The 22,970-nt window shown below is 53.9% G+C and overlaps 5 protein-coding genes across 5 annotated transcripts; 2 read left to right on the forward strand and 3 right to left on the reverse strand.

Annotated features, from left to right (window-relative positions):
- Positions 1-1,987: 1,987 nt before the first annotated feature.
- EsH8_V_001159 (pectate lyase superfamily protein-domain-containing protein) lies at positions 1,988-7,522 on the reverse strand (the record flags this gene model as incomplete). The annotated part of the gene is made up of 2 exons (XM_083273675.1): positions 1,988-6,493; positions 6,557-7,522. The coding sequence occupies 2 exons, from the start codon at positions 7,520-7,522 to the stop codon at positions 1,988-1,990; spliced, it is 5,472 nt and encodes a 1,823-aa protein (XP_083126390.1).
- Positions 7,523-9,150: 1,628 nt separating this feature from the next.
- On the forward strand, positions 9,151-11,686 carry EsH8_V_001160 (uncharacterized protein; the record flags this gene model as incomplete). The annotated part of the gene is made up of 2 exons (XM_083273676.1): positions 9,151-9,412; positions 9,474-11,686. 2 exons carry the CDS (start codon positions 9,151-9,153, stop codon positions 11,684-11,686), a joined length of 2,475 nt encoding a protein of 824 aa, XP_083126391.1.
- An 863-nt stretch (positions 11,687-12,549) lies between these two features.
- Positions 12,550-13,821, reverse strand: EsH8_V_001161 (uncharacterized protein; the record flags this gene model as incomplete). Its single annotated transcript, XM_083273677.1, has 2 exons — positions 12,550-12,925; positions 12,977-13,821. The coding sequence occupies 2 exons, from the start codon at positions 13,819-13,821 to the stop codon at positions 12,550-12,552; spliced, it is 1,221 nt and encodes a 406-aa protein (XP_083126392.1).
- A 2,018-nt stretch (positions 13,822-15,839) lies between these two features.
- On the reverse strand, positions 15,840-17,858 carry EsH8_V_001162 (cytochrome P450; the record flags this gene model as incomplete). The annotated part of the gene is made up of 7 exons (XM_083273678.1): positions 15,840-16,230; positions 16,305-16,576; positions 16,659-16,897; positions 16,967-17,118; positions 17,184-17,375; positions 17,452-17,584; positions 17,651-17,858. 7 exons carry the CDS (start codon positions 17,856-17,858, stop codon positions 15,840-15,842), a joined length of 1,587 nt encoding a protein of 528 aa, XP_083126393.1.
- A 2,871-nt stretch (positions 17,859-20,729) lies between these two features.
- Positions 20,730-22,622, forward strand: EsH8_V_001163 (flavin-containing monooxygenase; the record flags this gene model as incomplete). The annotated part of the gene is made up of 3 exons (XM_083273679.1): positions 20,730-20,952; positions 21,111-21,547; positions 21,612-22,622. 3 exons carry the CDS (start codon positions 20,730-20,732, stop codon positions 22,620-22,622), a joined length of 1,671 nt encoding a protein of 556 aa, XP_083126394.1.
- Positions 22,623-22,970: the final 348 nt, after the last annotated feature.

Raw genomic sequence — 22,970 nt, forward strand, 5'->3', positions numbered from 1 at the left:
GCTTTTGCAATCCAACGTAATATGCTAATACCCTGATAGAGATAGAGGCGAAGAGCTGCTAGGACTAAGAAGGATGCATTAGATGTTATATTACTCTGCAAAGTATCTGAGCCTGCTGCTCTGACTTAGGACCAAAGCGGTATTCGCAATATTCATTCATCTTCTAGGTACTTTGCTCTCGGCTTTGATGGTTTGATTTTATAGTTATTGGCGTTATTTCAACTAATTATTTAATCTACCTAGGCTGCACTCGTTGACGCTGCTTATCAACTTGCAGCCCGGAGAAATTTTATTACGTGAGATTACAGTTGCAAGATCAATGTTACGGTCGTAATCTACATTCCTTAACTGCCATTTGAAGCCTAAAAGTCGTCAATAGACTGGGGCTTCCTTAGCACCTACTAAAACAGGCCTAATTGTCTTACATTCTGATAATCTGCCTAACTACCTACAGGACCGTGCCGCATTCAAGCATCAGTCGGTCGGGCTTGGCGACAGGCTTGTAGATACAGTGACACACACACTCCTTGTTGCCAACACGCCAGAAAAATGAGCAAACGGATGACGGTGATTGAAATTAGACTGCAAAATAGAGCAAAAAAACTTGGCCGACAGCTTATACACCGCAAGACATTTCGGATGTCAGTTTCCATCAGCCCCGGCTGGTTAGGAGCATTTTTGTGAGTGTAAGACAACTGAATTATCAATCTCAATTCCCCATGGCATGCGAATGCGAATGTTGCGGCGACATCTTGATCTGGCAGAGCCGCAAAACACAGTATCCCTGTAGTGAAGCGGGTCTAGTAACATCCGGCGTTGTGGCAGAGTGGTCTAATGCGCAAGACTAGAAATCTTGTTCCTTCGGGAGCGTCTGTTCGAATCAGGCCAACGTCGAATCTTTTTCTCTTTTGAATTTATCTACTTTTCGCCGGGCGGTCAGCTACGACGAAGAAATATAACAGACACGGACACTAGTTATGCAGCCTCTCGATAGCGTGATGAACCCCAATGTCTCGTAGTTATGTGACTTCAGCACATCCAGCAGAAGCTGTAACTAGCAGAAGAGCAAGCATACAAATGGTCTATAATAAGCAGGCGGGATGGCTGAAGGCAGATTAAAGACAACGGCTTATAGTACTGGAAGTTTTGTTTTCATTGTCATCAAGTCGATGCAACACGCGTCTAATGTGACCGTCTATTACAATCATTCCATAGGTTATGGTAGGATTATCTATGTTCTGCCAAAGTCACCATACCTGGCCTGCATCCCGATGGCATCTACTTATGAAACCTGATTGCCAGAACCTACTATCCGGGTTAAGCCCTGGAGCAAGCGTCATCCAAACGAGCTCGGGGCAGTCTTAAATTGTAGCAGAACGGCCAGAGACATATAATGGGCCTCCCAGTTTATGCGAGGCTTTATCGTCCTTTAACTGAGCCTCCCGTCGTATATATGTTTTATAGTTTTATATCAGTCAAGGAGTGCTTTGCTTGACCAGTTTCAGCACATAAAAAGTCTACTGAAAGTCTTTCACTCCCTTTAAAAGGCCAATTTCTATAAGACTAAAAGTATTAGATATATCACCGAAGCTAGCGTAACTAATTGGAGAAGCAAAAAAAAAGTGCGACAAGCCCAATCAACAGCCACCACCGAGGCCGTTGCGCTAGAGTCCATAGACAAACATACACAAAAGGCGAATTGTCTTAGGAATCCTATGTCACTGAAACTTCACAAATATTGAGCATATAGATTCAAAGCACAAAACTTGTTACAATAGGAGTAGTAGCTAGCATGATTCATGAGGTAGTTGGTACCTAATCACCTGGACCATGGTGACTGGGAACCCGGCGTGGAGATATTTTTTGTTTGTTTATTTAATTATTCGCTATTGATTTTTTGAAAGCTCTCTGGACTACAGGAGAGAAGTCGTTTCATTTTATTCCTCACAACAGTTCTGTATGCCTGAATCCAACTTCAACTGACCGCTTAGACACCCATCCTATAGACATCCGCAACGCCCTCACCACCACAGTACTCGCCATTTCTCCCGGCACAAGGCGTATTGCACCAAGCCGGCGACCCGTGGTCAATCTTGCCTCCAACCGCACACGTGCACACACTGCCCTCCTCAAGCGCAAACCTCAGAAGCCGCTCTTGTCCCGGAAACGCGGCTGCACACCTCATCGCGCACGCCATAACTGTCATATCGCCATCCCTCCATGTCTCAGTCTCCCAGGCACCCGCGAACACGGCCCCATTCTCGCGACGCCTCGCGCACCCGAGACGGCGGTACGCGGTCGGCGAGTTCGCGCTGATGCTGTACAGGTTGATGCTGTTCGACCCGCCACACTTCTGCGATGCGTCGCCGACACAGGTTTCAGAGCACGCGTCGGCCGGCCCCGGAACGACGCCGACGACGATGACCGCGCCGCAGCGGCACATGTTACCGCCCGCGACGCCGAAGAGCGGCTTGCCCTGCGTCTCCAGGCAGAATTTGGCACAGTATTCAACCGTCATGCCGAGCCCATCCCACTTGTACGAGTACCAGTGTGAGAGGCCCATCGCCCGCATCCCCTTACTAGTGTAGCAGCCGTGGTGAAAGAATGGCACGCCCTGGTAAAGAGAGGGCTTGCTAGCGGCACCGGACACGGTTGTGTACACCTGGATGCGCTCGGCGGCGCCGCAGGTCAGCCCGTCGCCTGCGGGGCAAAGGGTGCTGCACTCGGCCATGTTGACCTGCTCTGCGTCGGCCATGCTGAAGCCACACGTACATGTGTTGCCGGCGGTGATACCGAAGAAGCGGCTGCGGGGGTCCTCGGCGCAGAGGCTGCCGCACTTTTGGATAGACATGTCGTTGTAGGCGAGCACAAAGGGGAACGAGCCGTCCGTGAGGACGGCCTCGCCGCGCTTCTGGACGAAACAGCCGATCTCGCTGGCCTCAACCGCGAGAGTCGCCTCCATGCTGTACACCTCAACGGCGCCGTCGCCTCCGCAGGCATCTGAAGCTTTGCCGGCGCACTTCTTATCACACCTGTCGTCGGCGAGGCGCTTGCTGCCTAGGGAGATGCGCGCTCCGCAGAGACACGTATTGCCGTTCTCGAGACCGAAGACGCCGTAGGACCTGGCGAGGCAGAAGCGTTTGCACATTGCCACCGTCATCTCGTCGCTCGATCTAGACTTGAGTTTGAGCACGTCCGTGTCGCCGCCGGCCTTGCGCGCGTAGCAGCCAAAGTGCTTGTGCTCGTAGAGCCCGAAGATGATGTCGTTATCATAGCCATCGACGGGGCCAACGCAGTACGTTAGGCCGGGTACGAGGTCGTCCGAGCACGACTCCAACGAGACAGACGGGTTGACGCGCGTGAAGAGTATCAGGCTGATGTGGTGCTGGACAAGTATCTCGGCGCAGACCTGTCCCTCTATGGCTTTGTGCCAACGGCCGCAGTGCCTGATGGTCCCGTCGTCGAGGACGGCGCCCGAGGGCGGCGCAGTTATTTCGTCAGCGAACTGATTATAGGCCGGGTCGGTGGCCTTGGCAGGAACGTTGGCGTTGGACTCATACACGCCACCAGGGACAGTGGTGCAAAGGACGCGGCCGAGGGAGATGGCGCCGTCTTGGAGGTTCTCGCAGCCATACTTGATCCAGCCGTTGAGCTGGCGCAGGGCGTCCTCGTTGAGGCCCGTGGCAACCTCAACGTCTATGCAGTTGTCACCCTTTTTCAGCTCGTACGTCTTGCAAGTAAGCGGCAGGCAGAGCGTGAGCCCGGCCTCAACGGCGCTGCAGTCGAGGATCTGCGGGTTGGCGGCAAGGAGAGACGCCGAGGCGACACTGTGCTGCTTGGCGATCGAGTCGCACGTCTCGCCGTCAACCGACCTGTGTTCCCTGTCCGAAAGGCAGAAGACCGGGCCCTGCTCCTCGACGGGGAAAGGCGAGTCCTTGGGGGCGACGTCCTGAGAGCCGAGGGAGCAGCGGTCAACGGCACGCTTCATGGCGTTTTGATAGTAGGGGAACGAGGCGTAGATGGAATATGGGCTATCTTGCATCATCTTGAGGCGGCCGAGATGGCAGTCGGAGCAGAGTTCGCTGTCAGGCATGCCCTCGAGTTGATCGGTGTCGGAGAAGGCAAGAATCACGTCGTTGCAGTTCTCCTCCATCTCGGAATCCTTCTGACACGTTTCCCGGAGGCCGTACTCAATGAATGACCCAAGCACGTTGGGTGCAGCTCCGCCTTCCCACTCGTACCCGTCACAGAAGATGTCGACCGCCGTGAGCCAGTTCTCGATTGCTATCGCACACCCCTTATCGCAGACGGATGTCGTGCTCGTCTCGTCCGGCAAGATGCCGTGGTACTCGGCCGTCGTCCACTCGGCCGTCACGTCGTCGCATAGCACCAGCGCTGTAAGCGCGTTGCTGCACGAGGCGGGAAAGTTGTACAAGCCCAACGCGTCGAGGTCATGGATACGATAACCCTCAAATCTCCGCTTGCCAGTGACGTCTTCGGAGCCGCCCAGCCACGCGAGGATCGAGGACGCAAAGCCGTTCCTATTCGGGCGGCCGAGGGTCGCGACGCCGTTAAGCGGGCTGATCATTTCGATACTCCCCAGAGTGACTAAGTTGTAAACCCAAACGTCAGAGCTCTCCTCGGCGTAGAATAACTTGTCCTGGCAGTCGTGGCGGTCTGAATCGATGCAGGTCTGGCCTTGCTTTGAGATGAACGAGTACAAGCTCGCGCTGAGGACATGGACAGCCGACGAGTCGACGAAGCGCACCGCCCAAGAGACGGCGCAGGCGTTGGAAGAGTCAGGGCAGTCCTGAAAAGTCGGGTCGCTAGGGAATGCGCCAGGTAGGAAGGGCGCCGGCGCTTTTGAGACAGACTGGAAGAACGGCGACTCGGTCTGGATGAAGCCCATGACGACGTTGCGCGCGTCCGAGAGCTGGTACTGGTACAGCACGCAGTGCTCAACTGAGGTGCCCCAGAGCCAGGTGGGGCCCTGGCTCTCGATGAGGAGACCGCGGCCGACGTAAATGTCGATCAGTGTCTGGTTGATCGAGTCAAAGTCGTGGTCGGCCGCCCACATCCAGACGTTCTCGAGGTAGGCCGACGATGTGGACGTCAGGTGCAACATAAGCGACGCCGCAACGCAGTCCGGGTTGATGCGGTGGTCCGAGAGCCTCGGGCACTTGTCGACAGTCAGCTCGGACCCTAAGGCACCGCCAACGCGAAAGTGCGTGTCCCAGAGCCCGGCTGAGCCCTGGGTCGACTCGTGGACGTTCCACTCCATCATGACGGTGCCGGCGGTGGGGCCACGGACGGTTATCACGAGGCCCTGTATTTCTACAACGCCGACCTGGCCGGGGCGGCCGACTCGTACGGCGACGTACGGCTTCGCGACGTTCTGGAACCTAGACCCGGTGGCCATGATCTGTGCCCACGCCTGGCCGATGACCCGGGACCCGACGGGGATCTCGACAGTGTCCGTGATGATGTACACGCCAAAGGGGATGTAGACGATGGACGACATGTTGGCGGCGGCGCTGAAAAGGTAATTAAGGATGGCCGTGTCGTCCGACTCCCCGTCGCCGCGCGCGCCGTACTCGCGCGCGTCCATGATCTGCGCGAAACCCAGATTGTTGTACTTGGGTCGACGCCTTGTGAAGAAGTCGTCGCGGTTCGGCCGGGTCAACGGCGTCGAGCGCGTCGCTGTCGCCAGCTCGGCGCCGTTCAGGAAGTTGACGTCGCCCTTGGGGCTGCTCACACGGCCAAAGCCCCAGCTATTGACGTGCTTCTTGCTGGCGGCGCCGGCGAGCAAAATAGCCGGCGTATCTTCGCCGTTGCCGACGTCGACGACGATCATGCTGACGGCGTGGAAGACGCTATTCATGAGCAGTAGTGCCGTCGAATTTTCGGCGTGCAGCGACGTCGAGATGCCGATCTGGCCGCCAAACATTTGCAGATCAGTCACCAAGAGCGAGCCGACGTCCTGACCTGTGCTCGTAGGCCCGCCGGCGCCGCCAACGATGTTGATACCCGTCTCGCATGAGTCAATGAGCAGGCCCTGCATCGTCCCGCCCCAGTTCCAGTGGAGCTGAACCGCGGTGCGCGCCTCGTGGAAGTAGAGCCCGCTGGCGGTGAACTGCTGGTTTCCGATGTACGCGCCAATGTTGCCGCCGATGAAGAAGAGGTCCGCCAGCAAGCCGCCGCTGCTGTTCTCCACGTAAATGCCCTGCTGGGTGGTGGCCGCGTTCTCGGACGGTTTGGTCATGTAGAAATGGATGTTTTCCAGCGATGTGCCCTTCGCGGCCTGCCAGTGGATGCCGCACACGTACGCGTCCTGGTACGTGGCACGGATATCGACGACAAAGTTACGGATGCTCCGGAGAACGTTGTTCTCGTTGGCATACCACTGGGATATCTCGCCGGTGTACACGTTGGACGTGATGACGCCGAGGCCGACGAAGCTGGGAGCCGCAAGGATGACGGGCAGTTCGCAGGGCTTTCGTTATCAGTGAGTTCGTTTCTCTTCATGTTCAAGCTCCAGCAGGAAATGGGCACTCACATTTCCAATCATCTCCGTATTATGATATTGGATGATCGGCGAGCTGACCTTGTACGTGCCCGGCGGAAAGTACACAGTCGCCGGATAGATGGTGCTCCCCGTGCACTGGCTGTCGCAGCGCCCACCGCTCGAAATGGCGAGGTTGATGGCCTCGGTGTCGTCGGCAACACCGTCGCCCTTGGCACCATAGTCCTTGACGTTACGCCAGACCTTGTACCCGGCGGGCGCAAAAGGGCTCGACCCGCGTTGGTGGATCCTGGCCATCCACCAGTCCTCGGCGGCGTGTTTGGTGGGCGTCGCGTTGGAAACGATGTCCTCGTGGTCGGCCGTCGAGATGTTGCCGTAGCGGTAAGCGGCTGCCGGCTGGTCGGTGTATCCGACCAGCCCCGAGGGGTGCCGCAGCATGGGCGGCATCATCTGCGTGTCGTTGGCGGCGGGCCCATGCTTGCGCTTAAGGGCCGCGACGGCGTCGGCATGGCTCCCGTCGTCGACGGGGGGCGTCCAGGCCTCGGAGACGAGACGTGCGGCGACGATGATTTCCTTAGGGACAGAATATCGGGGGGGTTCACCGCCGGTGGCGTTGCTGGCCGTGTTGTTGAGTTGCCCGCGGAGGGCCAAGAGGGAGTTTGAGGTCGAGATACCAATGCTGTTGTAGTCGAGGGATGGCGGCGGATCACGGGCATACTGTAACTCGGTGGCGTTGAGGACCTCTAGGCGGTTGGTGCGAGGGTTGGCAATGATGGCGCTGTTTGCGACGGACATGGCGGCGTGGGCCTTGGCGAGGAGCGCGCGGGCATCGTCGACATTCTCAGAGACCGGGCCGGAGGCGGTAGAGTTGCTCACCGGCGCGGCCCTCTCGGCGAAGGAATGGTGAGTAGCATCGAGGTGGCCGTGGTGGGAGGATGCCGTCCTCGGCAGCTGCGAGCCGACGAGGGCATGCAGCGCGAGGAGGGAGGATAGGCGCATTTTAGAGAGAAATAAAGAAAGAAAATCAGTGCGATGAACGGTGTATTGGAAAGAAAGTCCACGATAAGGCTGCCATGGACGTGAGGCTCTGTCTGTCTAAATGAGATTGGTGACAAGCTCCGAGTCCAAAGAGACTGTGAGAGTGTGAAATTTCGAGAATCGATTTCATGCTACTTGCAAGGGCTTCGATAGATAGATGGTGAGTCCGATGAGCGCGCGAGGTCAAGCGGAGATGGAAGGGCTAGAGGCATGATCTCACCTCGTAATGTCTACCCGAAGAGATTACTCTCCTGAGTCTGGCCCAGGTTCCTTCCTCTATCATCGTAGTAGCAGGACCCAGGATCTTAAAGGCGATGCCATCATGAGGTGCAGAATATTTAGACTCACCGCGCAATCTCCGTGGTCATAGATGGCGGTGTCTCTGTCCTCGCTTGAGTGGCATCATGTGTGGACACGAAGGAGACCAAGTAGGCAAGGTGTCGCAAGATGAAGAATGCAGGTGCATGGTAGACCGCAGCCTAGACCGCAAAGTTCGACTGGATTGGGCAAATCGACATGGACGCTGCGGGTCGGCGGCGTTGGTCGGCCTTGGAGCGCGGCGGCACAGCACACGATATGGATCCGGGAAAGGCTGTGATGCGATTGAAATTGAGTACAGAGAGCAATATCTTCGGAACTGTATTTCTTTTGGCGCTTATAGAGGTAGCACTCCTTATAAGCTAGGGCTTTGATTGTCGATTTTACGTTGTGATAGAGTTTATAAAGCTTCAAGCTAGAAACGTACATCTCTACGTCAGCAACGAAACGTGAGCAGCCTCCCTAAATCAAAAGAACTACAGTGCAGTCAACTTCCCTAGCCACCACGACCAACGCTTGTTGGACGAACGCATGTTGGTCCAACAAACGAAATTACCTTTACAGGGATCCCGTTGGAATCGATACTTTAATGGTATAGGCTTGTGGGTTGCTGTGTGGCACAGCTAACGAAAAGGGCTTAGTGAGGCAAAATAACCATACAGCCCCCGTCGATTTGCCTTTGCTCGTGTCCTTAAGCGGATATTTGGTCGCCAGCGGGTCGAAATTTCTAGGGTCCTGTCCAAAACCCCCATGCTCAGCAGCGCAGGGTTACTTGGAGTTACTTTTGCGGGCCGTACTAGAGTTACTCATGACCATTGGACTGTGACAACTCACGATGCATCCAGATGATCTCTTGGCTTCTCCCATTTCCAGAACCCTATCGCCCGAAGGCGGCCATGACGCACATCTGGCGTGATGAGATCCTGACGAGGGGCAGTCGAGGCCATTGATGGGCCCGGCCTTGAACCCGACTTTGGTCTACTGCGTATGGGGCCCGAGCCGTGGGCACAGGATCTACGAGGTCGGCCTTTTCCATGCTCGTCTTCCCGCTGTGTACGCCTTATGCTCTCCTCTCCCGTTCCACCGACCTCTCGACCTTATCGACGTCTTCGTCAGTCGTCGGGCACGGCGCTGGCTCACCACTTTCTGACTCTCTTTCTGTTACTGGTTGCGCAAACCCCACTCATTCACCAATACAACCCCGGCCTCCTTTCGTCACTGTCTCTGCCAGAAAGATTTCCATCGTCGATGCTTACGCTCCCTCCATGACAATGCATCTCCGCCGCCTCTCAGCCATTGCTCTGTGCATCGTCCTGCTGCATCTCGTCCTCGTCCACGCCCAGAATTGCAGCAAGACCAAGCTTTGCGCGACCGGCTGCTGCTCACAGCATGGCTTCTGCGGCACCTCCGAGGAGCACTGCGGCTCTGGATGCCTGAGCACCTGCGACTTCAAGCTCGGCTGCGATGCCAAGAATCCATGCAAGAACGGCGAGTGCTGTTCCAAGTTTGGCCTCTGCGGCTTTGGGCCCGATTGTGAGTGCTTGTTAGCAAACCCCTCAGTCGGTATCCAGCTGACACCACGGGCACCACACAGTCTGCAGCAAAGAGAACTGCGTCGACAACTGCAACGCCAAGACATACTGCGATCCCGGAGGCTACGGCACGTATGCCGAGGTCGCAAAGTGCCCCCTGAACGTCTGCTGCTCGAAACGGGGCTACTGCGGCATCACTGAGGAATACTGCGGCACCAAAAAGGTTGCCCGGCCGTCTTGCGCCGTGGACAGCCAGCCCATGAAGCGCGTCGTCGGGTATTTCGAGGGTTGGGCCAAGACCCGCGCCTGCAACCTCTACAACCCCGAAAGCATTCCTAACGGCGTCTACACGCACCTCAACTATGCCTTCGCGACCATCGACCCTAAGACCTTCCGCATCGCCCCCGCTGCCGCCACCGACCCGAAGTTTCTCCGCCGTCTCGTCCGCAAGAAGAAGACGGACCCGAACCTCAAGGTCTTCATCGCCATCGGCGGCAGGGCTTTCAATGACCCGGGCCCGACAGCGACAACCTTCTCCGACATTGCCCGTTCCGACGCAAATTCGCGCACTTTCATCAAGTCCCTCGTATCTTTTATCAACACGTACGACCTTGATGGCGTCGACATTCACTGGGAATACCCTGGCGCCAAGGACCGTGGGGGCCGCAGCGAGGACTTTGGCAATCTGCCTAGGTTCTTGCGCAATATCAAGAGCGCCCTGACGCAGAACGGCAACCGCAACGGCCTGAGCATTGCCATCCCCGCGACCTACTGGTACCTACAGCACTTTAATATCAAGGAGATTGCAAAAACGGTCGATTTCTTCAATGTCAAGACATACGACCAGCACGGCGTCTGGAACACGCCCGAGACCTGGCTCGGTAACCAACTCAACTCGCACACCAACATGACCGAGATTGCCGACGCCATGGACCTGCTCTGGCGCAACAACATCCAGGCACACCAGATCAATCTTGGCCTCGCCTTCTATTCACGCACCTTTACCGTCTCGAGTACCGATTGCATGAGTCCCGGCTGCCTCTTCGACTCGGGAGGGCTCAATGGCCACTGCAGCCGCGCCGTCGGTGTTCTCTCCAACCCCGACGTTCTGCAAAAGGCTGCGTACCGCCGCGCGAGTGTCACTCTCGACAACCTCGCAATGGTCAAGATCCTTACCTTGGACCGCGAGTGGCTCACCTACGACGACGGGGACACTTGGAAGCTCAAGGTCGATTGGGCCCGCGCCCACTGCATCGGTGGCGTCATGGTCTGGGCCGTCAGCCAGGATACCTCGTCGGGCCTCTTCTCGCGCCAGCTGCAGAACGTCACCGGCTACAGGTCAGACGCCGTCATCTCGTGGACCGATGATCTCTCGCAGACCACGGGCGAGGGCCCATCCCACCTCGTCCGTCACGACTCGTGCACCTGGTCCAACTGCGGCCAGTCATGTCCGTCGGGCTGGACCATCATCACGCGCGACGACCCTTACAAGACGCGCGTCGGCGAGCTTATGACCGACCCGACGCAATGCCCCGGCGACACGACGCGCACCTTCTGCTGCCCGCCCGGCGACCGGCCGACCACCTGCGGTTGGTACCATCACAACAACGGCAAGTGTAATCCCCAGTGCCCGCTCAATGCGTACGAGATCGCCTCGCTCAAGACGGCCTGCAACAACGGTAAGAGCCAGGTCGCCTGCTGCACAAAGAAGCCCAGATCAGGCTTTTTCGGCCGCGGCGAGCTCGACTCGATGAAGATTTGGTCCCTCTGCCAGTGGTACGGCAAGGAGCCGTCGTGTGCGCTCAACGAGCCGCGCCTCGACCAGTGCGCCTGGGACAACGGCCGCCGCAACATGCTCGTGAGCAGCTGGGACGGCAGCGGCGCGCAGACGTGCAAAGACAAGACATCCCGCGGGCCCAGGCCCTACTGTTGCCCGAGCACCACCGACACGAGCAACACCCGCTGGAAGAACTGCGGTTGGTACGACGGTTTTAGTAACAGTCCCATCGAGGGCATGAGGAGCAACTTGCGCTGCAACTCGGGCTGCCCGAGAGGCATGATCAAGGTCACCGTCGACAAGGGCGGTGATCGGTGCCCCAAGGGCGGCGCCGCAGCCTACTGCTGCGACGCCGACGTCACCACCACCCCAAAGGATAATATGGACCGTATAAATGCCGCCCTCAAGTCCTTTGCCAGCAACCCCTCGTGCTCGGGGTACAGCTGCTTGCTAGGCCTGGATGCCTTGTGGGGTCTAGCAGCTATGGCCGCCAACTAGTCGGCTCCCAGACTGAGCGGTGCTGCCGTAACAAAGTCGATCGTATATAATATAATCACCTAGAACTTTAGATCGCTCAATATAACTCTATAATGCAAGACTTAGGTTATATCGAGTAGTAGGCAGCACACCAGCCGTAGTATTACCGCTGCTAACAGTATGCTTTATCTAGCCTATGACTATATTAGGGATAAAACAAAAGTGCTAACACTAAACTTTATAATACAAGTAGCTAAGGCTTACATAACTTCATACTAATAGTAGGAGTAGCAAGAATCTCTAAAAAAGAAGAGGAATGATAATTTAGGTAGTTGTTGGAATCACAGGGTATCTATTGTATACAACAGGACTGCCCGTATGGGCTGGAGCTCGCCGAATATCAATATGGTATATTCGGAAGCTGTAAATCGGTATGTAGAAGATAAAGTAGAAGGTTGGCAGCAGTAGCAGCGGAAGTGTAGATGTAGCTGTTGGCAGGCCGGAGACGTAATCTCCGGGCTCCGCTGCTGCGGCCGGCGGCTGCTGCTGACCGCGTGCCCGTATTCTGGGCACGTAATCCAACAGTAGTAACGTCACTGTTGGTATCACAGGATACCCGTACAGGTGGTAAATCAACGTAAATCAAAAAGGAACAATTATTACTGTATTCTTGTGTGCGTGTAAGAGAAAGCAGGTAGGTTGGCAGCATTAGCAGTGGTGAAGATATTGCTGTTGGCAGCCCGGAGGTTGGATCCCCGGGTCCCGCTACCACGGCCGCTGCTGCGGTCGGCTGTTGCTGCTGCTGGCCGGTTCAGTATAGTCTGGCTGAACCTATCATGCTTCTCGGCACGATGAAATATAACTCAGGATATTAATCATATACTTCAGATATACGGCTCGTGCTTCCACTCTTGCTGCGGCCTCGAGTTGCACACCCACAGCTGCTGCGGGTGGCTCTGCGCCTTCTTCCACATGGCTTTCATATCGACCTCTTTGAGCCTCGCGGCGTAGAACCACGCCTGCAGGCATGTAAAGGGCACTTTAAGGCAGCCTTGATACCCATCGTCGTCGGCGTCGCGACCGGCAGGCGGCTCCCAGCCAGGGTCGCAGGCCCAGACCCAAAAGACCAACTGCGGCAGCTCGTTAAGCTCTTCAACAGTCAGGATGTCAGGGTGGACGCAGTCCGAGTCAATAACAATCAGGGTATTGTCAAGAATGCCTTCCATTTCGTCTAGTGTCTGTCGGTAGTCCTTGAAGTGCCTGTAAATATAAGTAAGTAAGACGATAACATGTAGCTCGAGATAAACTCACTCTCGGGTACTACGCAGGTCACCGTCTGCAAAGGTTGCGTCCTCAACCCAGACGGGAGACCAGTATTGCACGAAGTTCTCACCCGCGCTATGGATAGAGCTAGGACCGGCCGTAGCGATAATGGGCTGGTCGGTGATGTTCGCTGGGTAGAAGAGTTCGTCGAGACCCTCGAGGCGCTCGAGGGCGTCGTCCCAGCGGTCGCCGACGCGCTGCATGACTTGGGCGGACCTGTAGAAGACGAAGCCCCAGTTGTAGCCGTCCTCGGTGATATCGGTGATCCAGGCGGGCGGCTTAGGCGAAACCTTTTCCCAGACGGTGTAGAGAGTTCCGCGCTCCAGCATCATGGCGTACTTTTCGGGGGACAGCTTTTCGAGGGCGGGAATCATAAGCTTGGCATTCCTACGGGCGGTGCGTTCCGTCTCAGTGCGGACGGTCTCCCTGGCACGCTCTAAGGGCGTCTGCTGCTCCTCAGCCTGCAGCTGGGCACGGTACTGGCGGTCGAGGTCGGCTGCGTCCTCGACATGGCGGCCGTCGCACACGATGAGCTTCCAGCAGTCGACGGTGGGCAGCGTCTTCGGACCGCCAGGCTGACAGCCATAGTTCATGAGGCCACTGATTGTGTGGCACAGGTTGTCGGTCACCCTCTTCACCGTTTGCATCTCGTCGCCCAGGAAGTGTGAGCGGCCGAGGAGAGCGTTGCGCCTGACGCCGCTATCCAGTACCTCGAACGGGTTCTCTAAAGCCAGGGCCACAAGGTCGACGCCATCGGTCTTCTGGTGCAGTATGTCGAGGGAGACCTGCCTGCGGAAGCGCACCCTGCTTGCTGGCGATAGATTCCGCGACATGATGGTGATAGCGTTGTGCGTCAAGTCAATTAATGAGGGCTAGACTGGTGACAAGCGTGAGGGAAACGAGCGCAGCGTCTACTTTTACAAATCTGGATATACCTAGCGCCGTGGCATGTGAGAGGTGCAGCCACCCTGGACGAGTGAAGGCGTTGGTGCTAGTGTTGACAAGGTGTAGCTGTTAAGTCAGTGTTGGTCGTGATCCACAGCAGTAGCTGATGGGGTGTTGGTGGAGCGCCAAGAGACGCAGGCACAAAAGTTCCCTAGGACGGACGTAGGCAGGTAGGCAGGTAGGCAGCAGTCACCTTGCGTAAAGTAACGCCTGCAAGGACCAGATCAATACTCAGAACGGTGACGGCGTCACCAGCGAAATGTTACTCGGTGATCGCCTCGCCACGTCTGTCCACCCGTTTAATCAGACGGGAAGAAGAATGCATGCGCCGAGAACAGCTGCGGGGCTCGCAACACCTGCAATAGCTAGGGATAAATAAGATAGAATTGGGAGAGTACCGCAGCATGGCATGGATCGTGCTCTTCCTTTCCATATTGCCCCTATCCTATTGAGTGCCAACTAACGTCATTTTTTACTAAAGGCGGGGTGGAGTAATGGAATTCATTTACAACATGTTTTGACTCTATTAACGACTCGAGATAACTTTTATAACTCATGATTGTAAGAAGTTTTAAATCGGTCTAGAGCCCGGATTTATTGGATAGCACGAACAGCCTGCAACCAACCCCCTAATCGAACCGATACCATTATCCTACTATCTTCCGATACTAGCCCAATGCTTCGGTTGCATGATGAGATAAATGACAATATAGAAGGAAGCACTTTGCGGCTAGCCGGACATGGACGAATCACAAAAATTCATGGAACGATCAAAAAACCCGTCTAGTAATTGGAGCGACTGGGTGTGGTCACCGGAGTATAAAAAGTATTACACGTACCGCATTGGCAGTAAATTGGGGTCAGTACAGACTTGAATATATTAAAGTGCTCTTGGTGGGATATTTCATGGCGGAGAATAGTTTTCGTATATCTCCAATAACCCTGGGATTGTATCACGCCATGGCGATTCAATAATATGGCCAATCATGTAGAGTCTAACGCAACCGTTTGACTGCATTATCAGCGGTTGAAATTCTTGACACAAAACAAATGGAATCCTGCTAGCTTGAAGGAAGTGTTGATTGTGTGGGAATTGACTTGGCGTTGGTTGGTTAGGGAGGCATCAACAGATTGAAACCAAAATCGTAGACTCAGCGGCTATAGAACCAACAACTCTAAACTTGGAATCAGTTGAGTACCCATTCTTTTCATAGATAAATCCATGTTGCTGAATGGCGATGGAAATGATGATAGCAAGGGCTTCAGCCGAACCAAAATTCGCATTATGACAAGCGTGAGATTGGAGCGTAGCAGCACGACAAATGAACACTACGAGCCAGATCAGCCCTCACTTTATCACTTCAGCGCAGCCGTGATTCTTTCAACCCCCAGAGAAATAGATGAGAACAAAACGACCACTGCGAGCTTATCGAACCATGGCATCAGTCTCTAGAGACGTTTGGTGAGCGTAACATCTGCCTTATCCGCTTTGACGAATAGGAAGGAGGTGTTAATAAAGATGTTTTTTTTATTTTTATGAAGCTCTTCTTATGAATTGCATTCATTGAATACATTATCACCTGGAGTAGAAGAGTGAAATGCAGGACAAGGTATCAGGTGTCAGAGTTCTTAGCCCCGACTGAAAAGGACAACGATTAGCACGTAGGTATTAGGTGTCACTGTCATTCGAATCTGCCTTCAACTATCTCCACTGCACCCGTACTAGCTCGATTATGCCCGCACTGGACTAACTATTCCTTAGGACCGCCCCCCCTGTGGGTCACCGGTCCTCCCGGTGCCCTTCTCCGGCCCGCGTCTCAGGCATCCGGCTGCTGCCATTCAGAGTGAAGGGATGAGATGAATTAGGGTAGGTATGTCTCCAGATACAGCTTTATCCTTAAGTGGCTTATACAGCCTCCAAGCCCTTCGCATCCGACTCTTGCCACGGAAACCTCTGCTCGATCGACCGGATCAACTGTTCGTGGTGGGGCGATCTAGGCTTGATCGTCACCTCATAGGGAGCCACATGGCTGATCGCCCCAGGTAGTGGTCTAAACTCTGGCTCGAACTCTTCACCATTGGCAACCGGTTTTCCAATGTTGAAAACAGCCAACGACTGGGCGAAGTTGAGGTAGAGCGAGTTTTCGGCCAGAATCCGGCCAGGGCAGATACGGCGACCGAAACCAAACACATATCTGCGAGGATCAGGCTCCGGCTCGCGGCCTTCGACTTCCAGGAAACGTTCGGGCTGAAACTGGGAAGGTTCCTTGTAGACCTCTGGGTTGTTCATGAACCACCTATGAACCGTTAATGGAAAGTCCACGCGGGTTAAAACAAATCCAAGACCATGTGTCTCAGTAATGATACTCACCAGATATTGCAGAGCACAAGACTGCCTTTGGGAATTCGGTAGTTCAAGTAGGTGGCCTCCTCCGAGCTCATGTGAAGAAGACCCATCGGGGCAATCACATGCCAGCGTAGCACTTCCTTGATGAGGGCATCAATGTAGGGCAAGTTGTCACGGTCGCTGATTGTAGGCAATCGGTCACTGCCAATCACACGATCGATTTCTTCCTGGGCCCGCTTTTGCGCCTCGGGATACTTGGCCATGGCGAGGAAGAAGGCGTTGACTGATGCCACGGACTGGAGTTGGTTAGCTCATACTCATTTCTTTCTCTTCCAAGGTCTTCTCGAGGATGTTGAATCTTGCTGGATCTCGGCTTACCGTATCAGCACCGCCGCTAAAAATCGATCCTGCAGTCCACATGTTGTTGTGTATGTCCTCGGGAGTATCTTCGCTGGTTGTCATCGCCTTGGCGAGGTATGAAACGTTGTCCCTGCCTTCGGCCAGTTGAGCCTCAACGAATCTATAGGGTCTCTCAACCGCATCGTGAAAATCGGCTCTGTATTCCTTGGCAAGCCTCTTCCATTCAGTTCCAGGGAACCAGTCAGGAAGGTGTTTAACTTTCAGTCGTTAGATTTCCAGTCCACAACTCCACCTACATACATCATACGACGGTAGGTATAGCTTACTTATAGGGAAAAAGTCCACCAAGTAACGACCGAGAACGGCTGACCGAGCAAAGTCGTCCATGACCTTGTTCATTTTACTGAGCAGGGGGTCCTTGTTGAACTGGTCGGCATTGTAACCATATGCAATCTTTAGCGCCACAGTACCAGCCTCTCTGAAAATCAAGCATGGGTTAGCAATCGTGTCGAGGTTATGACTGACGCCACAAAGCTGATTTACTTGTGAATATGCTCTTTAAGATTTCCCGGACTGTCAAGGACGTGCAGCAGAAAGTGGCCGACCTCAGCCTCCTGGAGCAGGTCGAATTTCGATGCTGACGTCTGTGTCCCTATTATACGAGCAAAGACTTTCCGGTGAAGGCGAAAGGTGTGGTTGTATGGTATGCCGCCTGTCGCTTTAGACCAACCGACCCTGACATTCTGTTAGATGAGATAAAATACCGAGAGGGGGCGAACAGAGGGAGATCTCGTTCATTAAGGCGACGCACAATTCCCCGATAAATGTCAAGCTGGGTCTTGATGAAAACTCGGCCGACTTCTTCTCCAAAATATCTAGTGCGACCTGAGAATCGTTGACCACAATGAAGGGCTTTCCGATGACTTTAAGGGCGGTGATGGGACCTTTTCGAGCAGCGATAATGGTTAGCCGAGGCTAGCATTGCTTTATGTTGCCGTGCTGGCGCTCACCATATTTGTCTTTGAATTTTGCATACTGAGGGGCTGCAAATGTGTCTCTCTTGGGAAGGTCAAACATGTTTGCAACGATGGGCAGACCTCTGGGGCCGGGCGGCAAAGGGAAGCGGCGGGCATCCTTTCTCGCCTGGATAATCTTGTCCACGACGAAGACAGCCAACAGGGCGGCAACGAAGCCGATTACGAGTGTGGAGTCCTTCATCTTCGAGATGCATGGGGATTTCCTCAAACTGGGACCAGACGGGACTTTGGCGCTCACCGACGGGATGCCGTCCCTTTTATCAGCTATCGCATCAATGAGGACCGCCAATCTCATCTTCGGGCAAGGACTCTGGACCAATGAAGGGTGAACCCACTAGTATTGTGGCAGCGTATTCCGCGGGCAATCATTGGCCTCCGGCTTGGTGATCTTGCAAGACTCACTTGGCAGGCTGCATGCAGTCAGCTTACCGTTGGGCATGCGCGTGTCATCAACCCCCGGCCCCAAACGGGCGGTTACGTACGCCGGAAACGCGCCAAAGTCTCCCTATGATTTCAAGGCCTAGAAGGGGATTAATTCTCGAACGAGCCAATCAAAATCATACCACAGCGCAGTGTCTTTGCAGGATTTAGGCGAGATACTCGCTGAGCATTGGGCCCACGTCACGCGTTTCGACTCTCGAGTTCAACACCTCGCTCTGGCATTTGAAACTTTCTTCTTGGGACCCCGAAGCTGGATCCAGAAGCTGACACAGCCCCACCCCGATCCTAGTGTCTCAAGCTTCCGCTGCTGCCTGATAACCATAGCCCCTTGCATTGCAGACCTTATACCTATTCTTCCGTAAGACACCACTAGACGTGCGTTCAAGACGATGCTCGATTAAGCTGAACGCACGAATATATTACTCATTTCTCTGTACATCACGGAACTTCAGATGTGGTCGGCGTTCTTTTGATCTTGCAATTATGTGTGGACTCGTCTCCTCCATATTCCAAACACCAGAAGTTGCGTAGATGTCTTCCTTCCGGTCCTCTCGGATCTGCTCAATAGAAACAACGAGGATAACGACATGGCTGCCGACGAAAGGAAGATCGGCCGAATTGTTGCTCTTGGGAACGCTGTTAAAAACAGCGCACTTGTCCATTGCACCAATAGATTGCTGTTTGAGTATTAATGATGTTGCGAAGAAAATGTTAGTATCACCTGGGATTCAATCCCCATTCTCTATCAGCTAGGTGGAATTAGCCATGTGCTGGCTGAAAGTCATAAAATCAGTACCTCTATATTCAGAACCACGACCAATCTTAGGGTAAACTCACGAACAAACTTTGACGCGCTTCCCACGACACCCTGAATTGTCAAAATAATGGTAAGAAACTCGAATTTCCCCTCGGGAACGGAAACGCAGCAGAGAACTTGCTGGAAGATTTTGATATGAATAATGGGTTGCTGGTGATTCTGAAATAGTTGCTCACGTTTTAGAAATCAACAGCAGTGCTAATACTTCGTCTGAAGTTTTCTTCGGAATTTAGGTTGACCTCAAGCTAACGACAGTGTCCCCCAACCGGCACAGGACGGACAGTCAAGAAAGTGGCTTGACGAGGCGATGTCGCTTGAATGATGGGGCCGACCTACTGGTCAATCTGAAACCCCTGCGCCTGGTGTAGGCCTACGCCTTCTACAACACTTACCCGGGCACCCTCGGCCCAGGGCGCGCCGCAGAGCCGACCTCGCCACCTCAGCGGAAAATCGCTTGAACGCCCGTCTTGCCGCAACCGGGTCACGGGACCCCCAAGATACGCACTGTCTCCCGCATGCCGCCGCTTGCATACGCATGCATCACTGCGAGTGGGAAGTGCTACCCCGCGTGGCAATCCGGGACAGGGCTGAGACGGTGTCGGGTACCTCCCCAAAGCGCTCGGCGACGTTCTCTACACCCGGAACGTCGTCGCCGTTGACAAGATCAAGTGCGAACCCCGCAGACCCGCTCCGGCCGGGCCGCTGACAGGGTTCACTCGCCTGGACACGCACTATCCCGGCTGAGCGACGGATGCTTGGCACGAATAGGCGTGAGAGGTTCGACAGCAGCTTCTACGGAAGGGCGTGTTTTGAAACGTGTAAATCAACACATGCTACCACGAAATTTCACGAATTTGATTTTTGAGACTTTGACCCAGGAACTGTATCATCGCAGTTGAACGTACATGACGCACAAGGAAACAAAGCGCGAGGCAGGCAAAGTCCGCAGCGGAGTTTTGCTGGCGGAGATTCCCAGTTTCTGCTTGCAAACATGCTACTATTGAGATATCCCGTTCGAAAGATCTGGCCAGAAGAGTTGCAAAAGCTGAAAATGTAAACGTATGTGCTGGTGGTGAGTGGTCAAGTGTCTGGTGGTGAAAAAGGATATTCGTACCAACCTCCGGTCCGCAACTCCACAAAGTCTATTCGCCATGTCAGGAAACCATTCTGGATTGGCCGATCCAATCGTTTCTAGTCTAAACCACAATAAGTAAGGCACTCTTCAAGTCAGATCCTTGGGCTGTTTATGGGATTGCGTAAGCGCCTACAAAAGACCCTTTTGCGAAAGTGGTGTTCATCACTGCCGAATCCAATTGGGTTAAAACCTGTTTCATTCGCAAGGGCTTACATTTCTGCAGCGCTATCTCTATCTATGTGGCATGGATGGCGCTGGCTAGCATTTCGGATCAATAGGGGCTGCCTAACGTGCGGGGGACATCCGCCTGGATGGCTTGAGATGGCTTCCTGTAGGATCCGCAACCACAAATGACAGGCGACCAAGAAGTCTCCGATAGTTGTTGGTAAGAAATGTCTCCGAGTCCTATGTCCGACAGCTATCCTATTTAGGTAACTAGTTTGTACCGTTATGGGGGAAAGGTGTCAGATAAGCTTGAAGAGCTCTTGGATAAAAGGCGCTAAGCCCACCGTACAGGGAACCTGGGTCATCAATAGACCCTGCCGGTGTTTACGTATATGTACTCGTTCTTGCCATTCAAAGTAATTCGTATAACTCCCCGAACGAATAGTCTGTTACTAATTTGAAGTACTCCAACTCTCCCAGCATTGTCCAGCAACATGGCCTCGACCGGGTCACATGTCACCCTTGGCAACAATGTCGCTGTAATCGGCACTGGCATGATTGGCTTGGTTGCGATGAAAAACCTCAAGGAGCAGGGTCTAAAAGTCACCGCGATCGAGCAAAACGACTTCATCGGCGGAAACTGGCATCTCAGCCCCAGAAAGGGACAGACCACTGCGCTGCCTTGGACATCGTTCAACACCTCTAAGCAAACGGTGAGTAATTCTTTCCACCGTTCACTTGATGTGTGGTCAATACCCTGCTGACAATGCTACCAGTGTCATTACACGGATTTTCCATTCCCAAAGGGTGAACACCAATGCGTCCCACACAAATGTTTTGCCCCCACCTTACGTACTGACATCCCTGTTATTCAGATGTCCCCATTCATCCACCTGCGAAGGATGTCGAACGATATCTCGAGGCCTATGCCGAAAGCTTTGATCTCAAGCGACACGTGCAGTTCTCCAAGAAGGTCACTAAGATCGAACGCGATGACGTTGCCAATAAGTGGATGATCTACACTCGCGACACCAAGTCAGATGTCGAGAATGCAGCCGAAGAACAGCAAACATTTGATCGCATAGTCATCGCGACCGGCATTCTCAATGTGCCTGTTGACGTTAAGATCAAGGGAATCGAAAGTTTCGAAGGAGAGGTCGTGCATTCACGGGATTTCAAGGAGCCCAATCGCTACGAGGGCAAGAATGTTCTCATAATGGGCGTCGGGGCCACGGGCGTTGATACGCAGTCGTTTCTGAAGAAGGCCAACGCGAAGTCGATTTATCTTAGTCACCGCGGCCAGTACTACTTGGTAAGTTCCATTTCGCATTCCTGGATTCTCATTTTCGCCAGAATCTAACCACCACTTGAAATAGTTGCCTCGCATGATGAATGGAAAGGCCTTCGACCATGCCATGTCTCTGCGAGCTATGACAATCATCCGAACCATTGGCGATTGGTGGCCCAAGGGCTGCGCAATGCTGTTCTCGAAAGCCATGGTCAGCGCTCGTAGGAAGGCTTTTCCCTGGCTTGACAAGCACCCGTCCTTCATGTCCCCTCGCAAATTGGACGGAGTCGAACATCGCATCCCCACGTTCTCCAACGATTTGGCGGAGAACCTTCGAGATGGTTCAGTGAAGGCCGTTACGGGAGTCAAAGAAATTTCAGGACCCAAGTCCGTCACTCTGACTGACGACACAGTGCTCGAGGACATCGATGCCATTGTTGTCTGTTCCGGTTATCACTACGACTTCTCACTCATCACGGGCGCTGGTAATCCCACCGATCCCAAAAAAGCTCCTGACAATTACGAGCGCATCAATGCGGCTAAGTTTAAGGACCCTCACGACACCTTCCCTCGTCTTTATCGCGGGTTCATTTCTGAACAGTACCCTGATTCCCTCGCCGTCCTGGGGCATTTCCTAATCATGGGACCGCCATTTGTAATCTATGACCTTGCAACAATGGCTCTGAGCAGTCTCTGGTCCGGTGACGCGCCGATCCCCGACCAGAAGGAGATGGCACGAGACATCGATGCCCACTACGACACTGTTGTCAAGACTCTCGGACGCGGGCCGGTGCCGCACATGGGTGCCCGGATGTTCGGCAGTGATACGTTTACTTGGCTCAACAAGATTGCCGGAACCGGGGTAACTGATCGACTGATGTGCTTCAGCATTGATGCATGGAAGCTTTGGTGGAAAGACAGGAAGTTCTACAATCTACTAACGGACGGTGTCAATTCGCCGCCCTTGCTCCGGTTATTTGAGACTGGGAGGGGCCGGAAGACTTGGCCCGGTGCTAGAGAGGCCATCATAGCGAACAACGAGGACGTGAAGCAGCTGGGTGAGAAATGGGAAAGAGAACAAAACAAGAAGACAAAGTAGTCTGTTCTCAAGGACGTGATAGGACATCCCGCAGGAGGAGAATAGTAAGTCAGCGCTATTTTCTTCATTATAGTGTCTGTGTTCACACTTGTCTATTGTAAGAGTTTTATTACCATCATACACTTGCATAATATGCCATCCGCAATAAATCCAAGTTAAAGTTATCAAAAAAACCAGCAAAAACATACATAGACCTGTAAAGATAGGAACTGTATTAATTAAAGCGAGCGGGTTCAGCTTCGCTGATATTTTATAAAACAGACGAAAATTATATTTAATAAATACAAGGCACGATGGTACCTTGTTCAGTAGTCCGCCATCAATCAATGAACACTCCAGAAGCTGGCT

Source organism: Colletotrichum jinshuiense, chromosome 5 (genome assembly GCF_051148585.1).
Source record: "Colletotrichum jinshuiense chromosome 5, complete sequence".
NCBI lineage: Eukaryota > Fungi > Ascomycota > Sordariomycetes > Glomerellales > Glomerellaceae > Colletotrichum > Colletotrichum jinshuiense.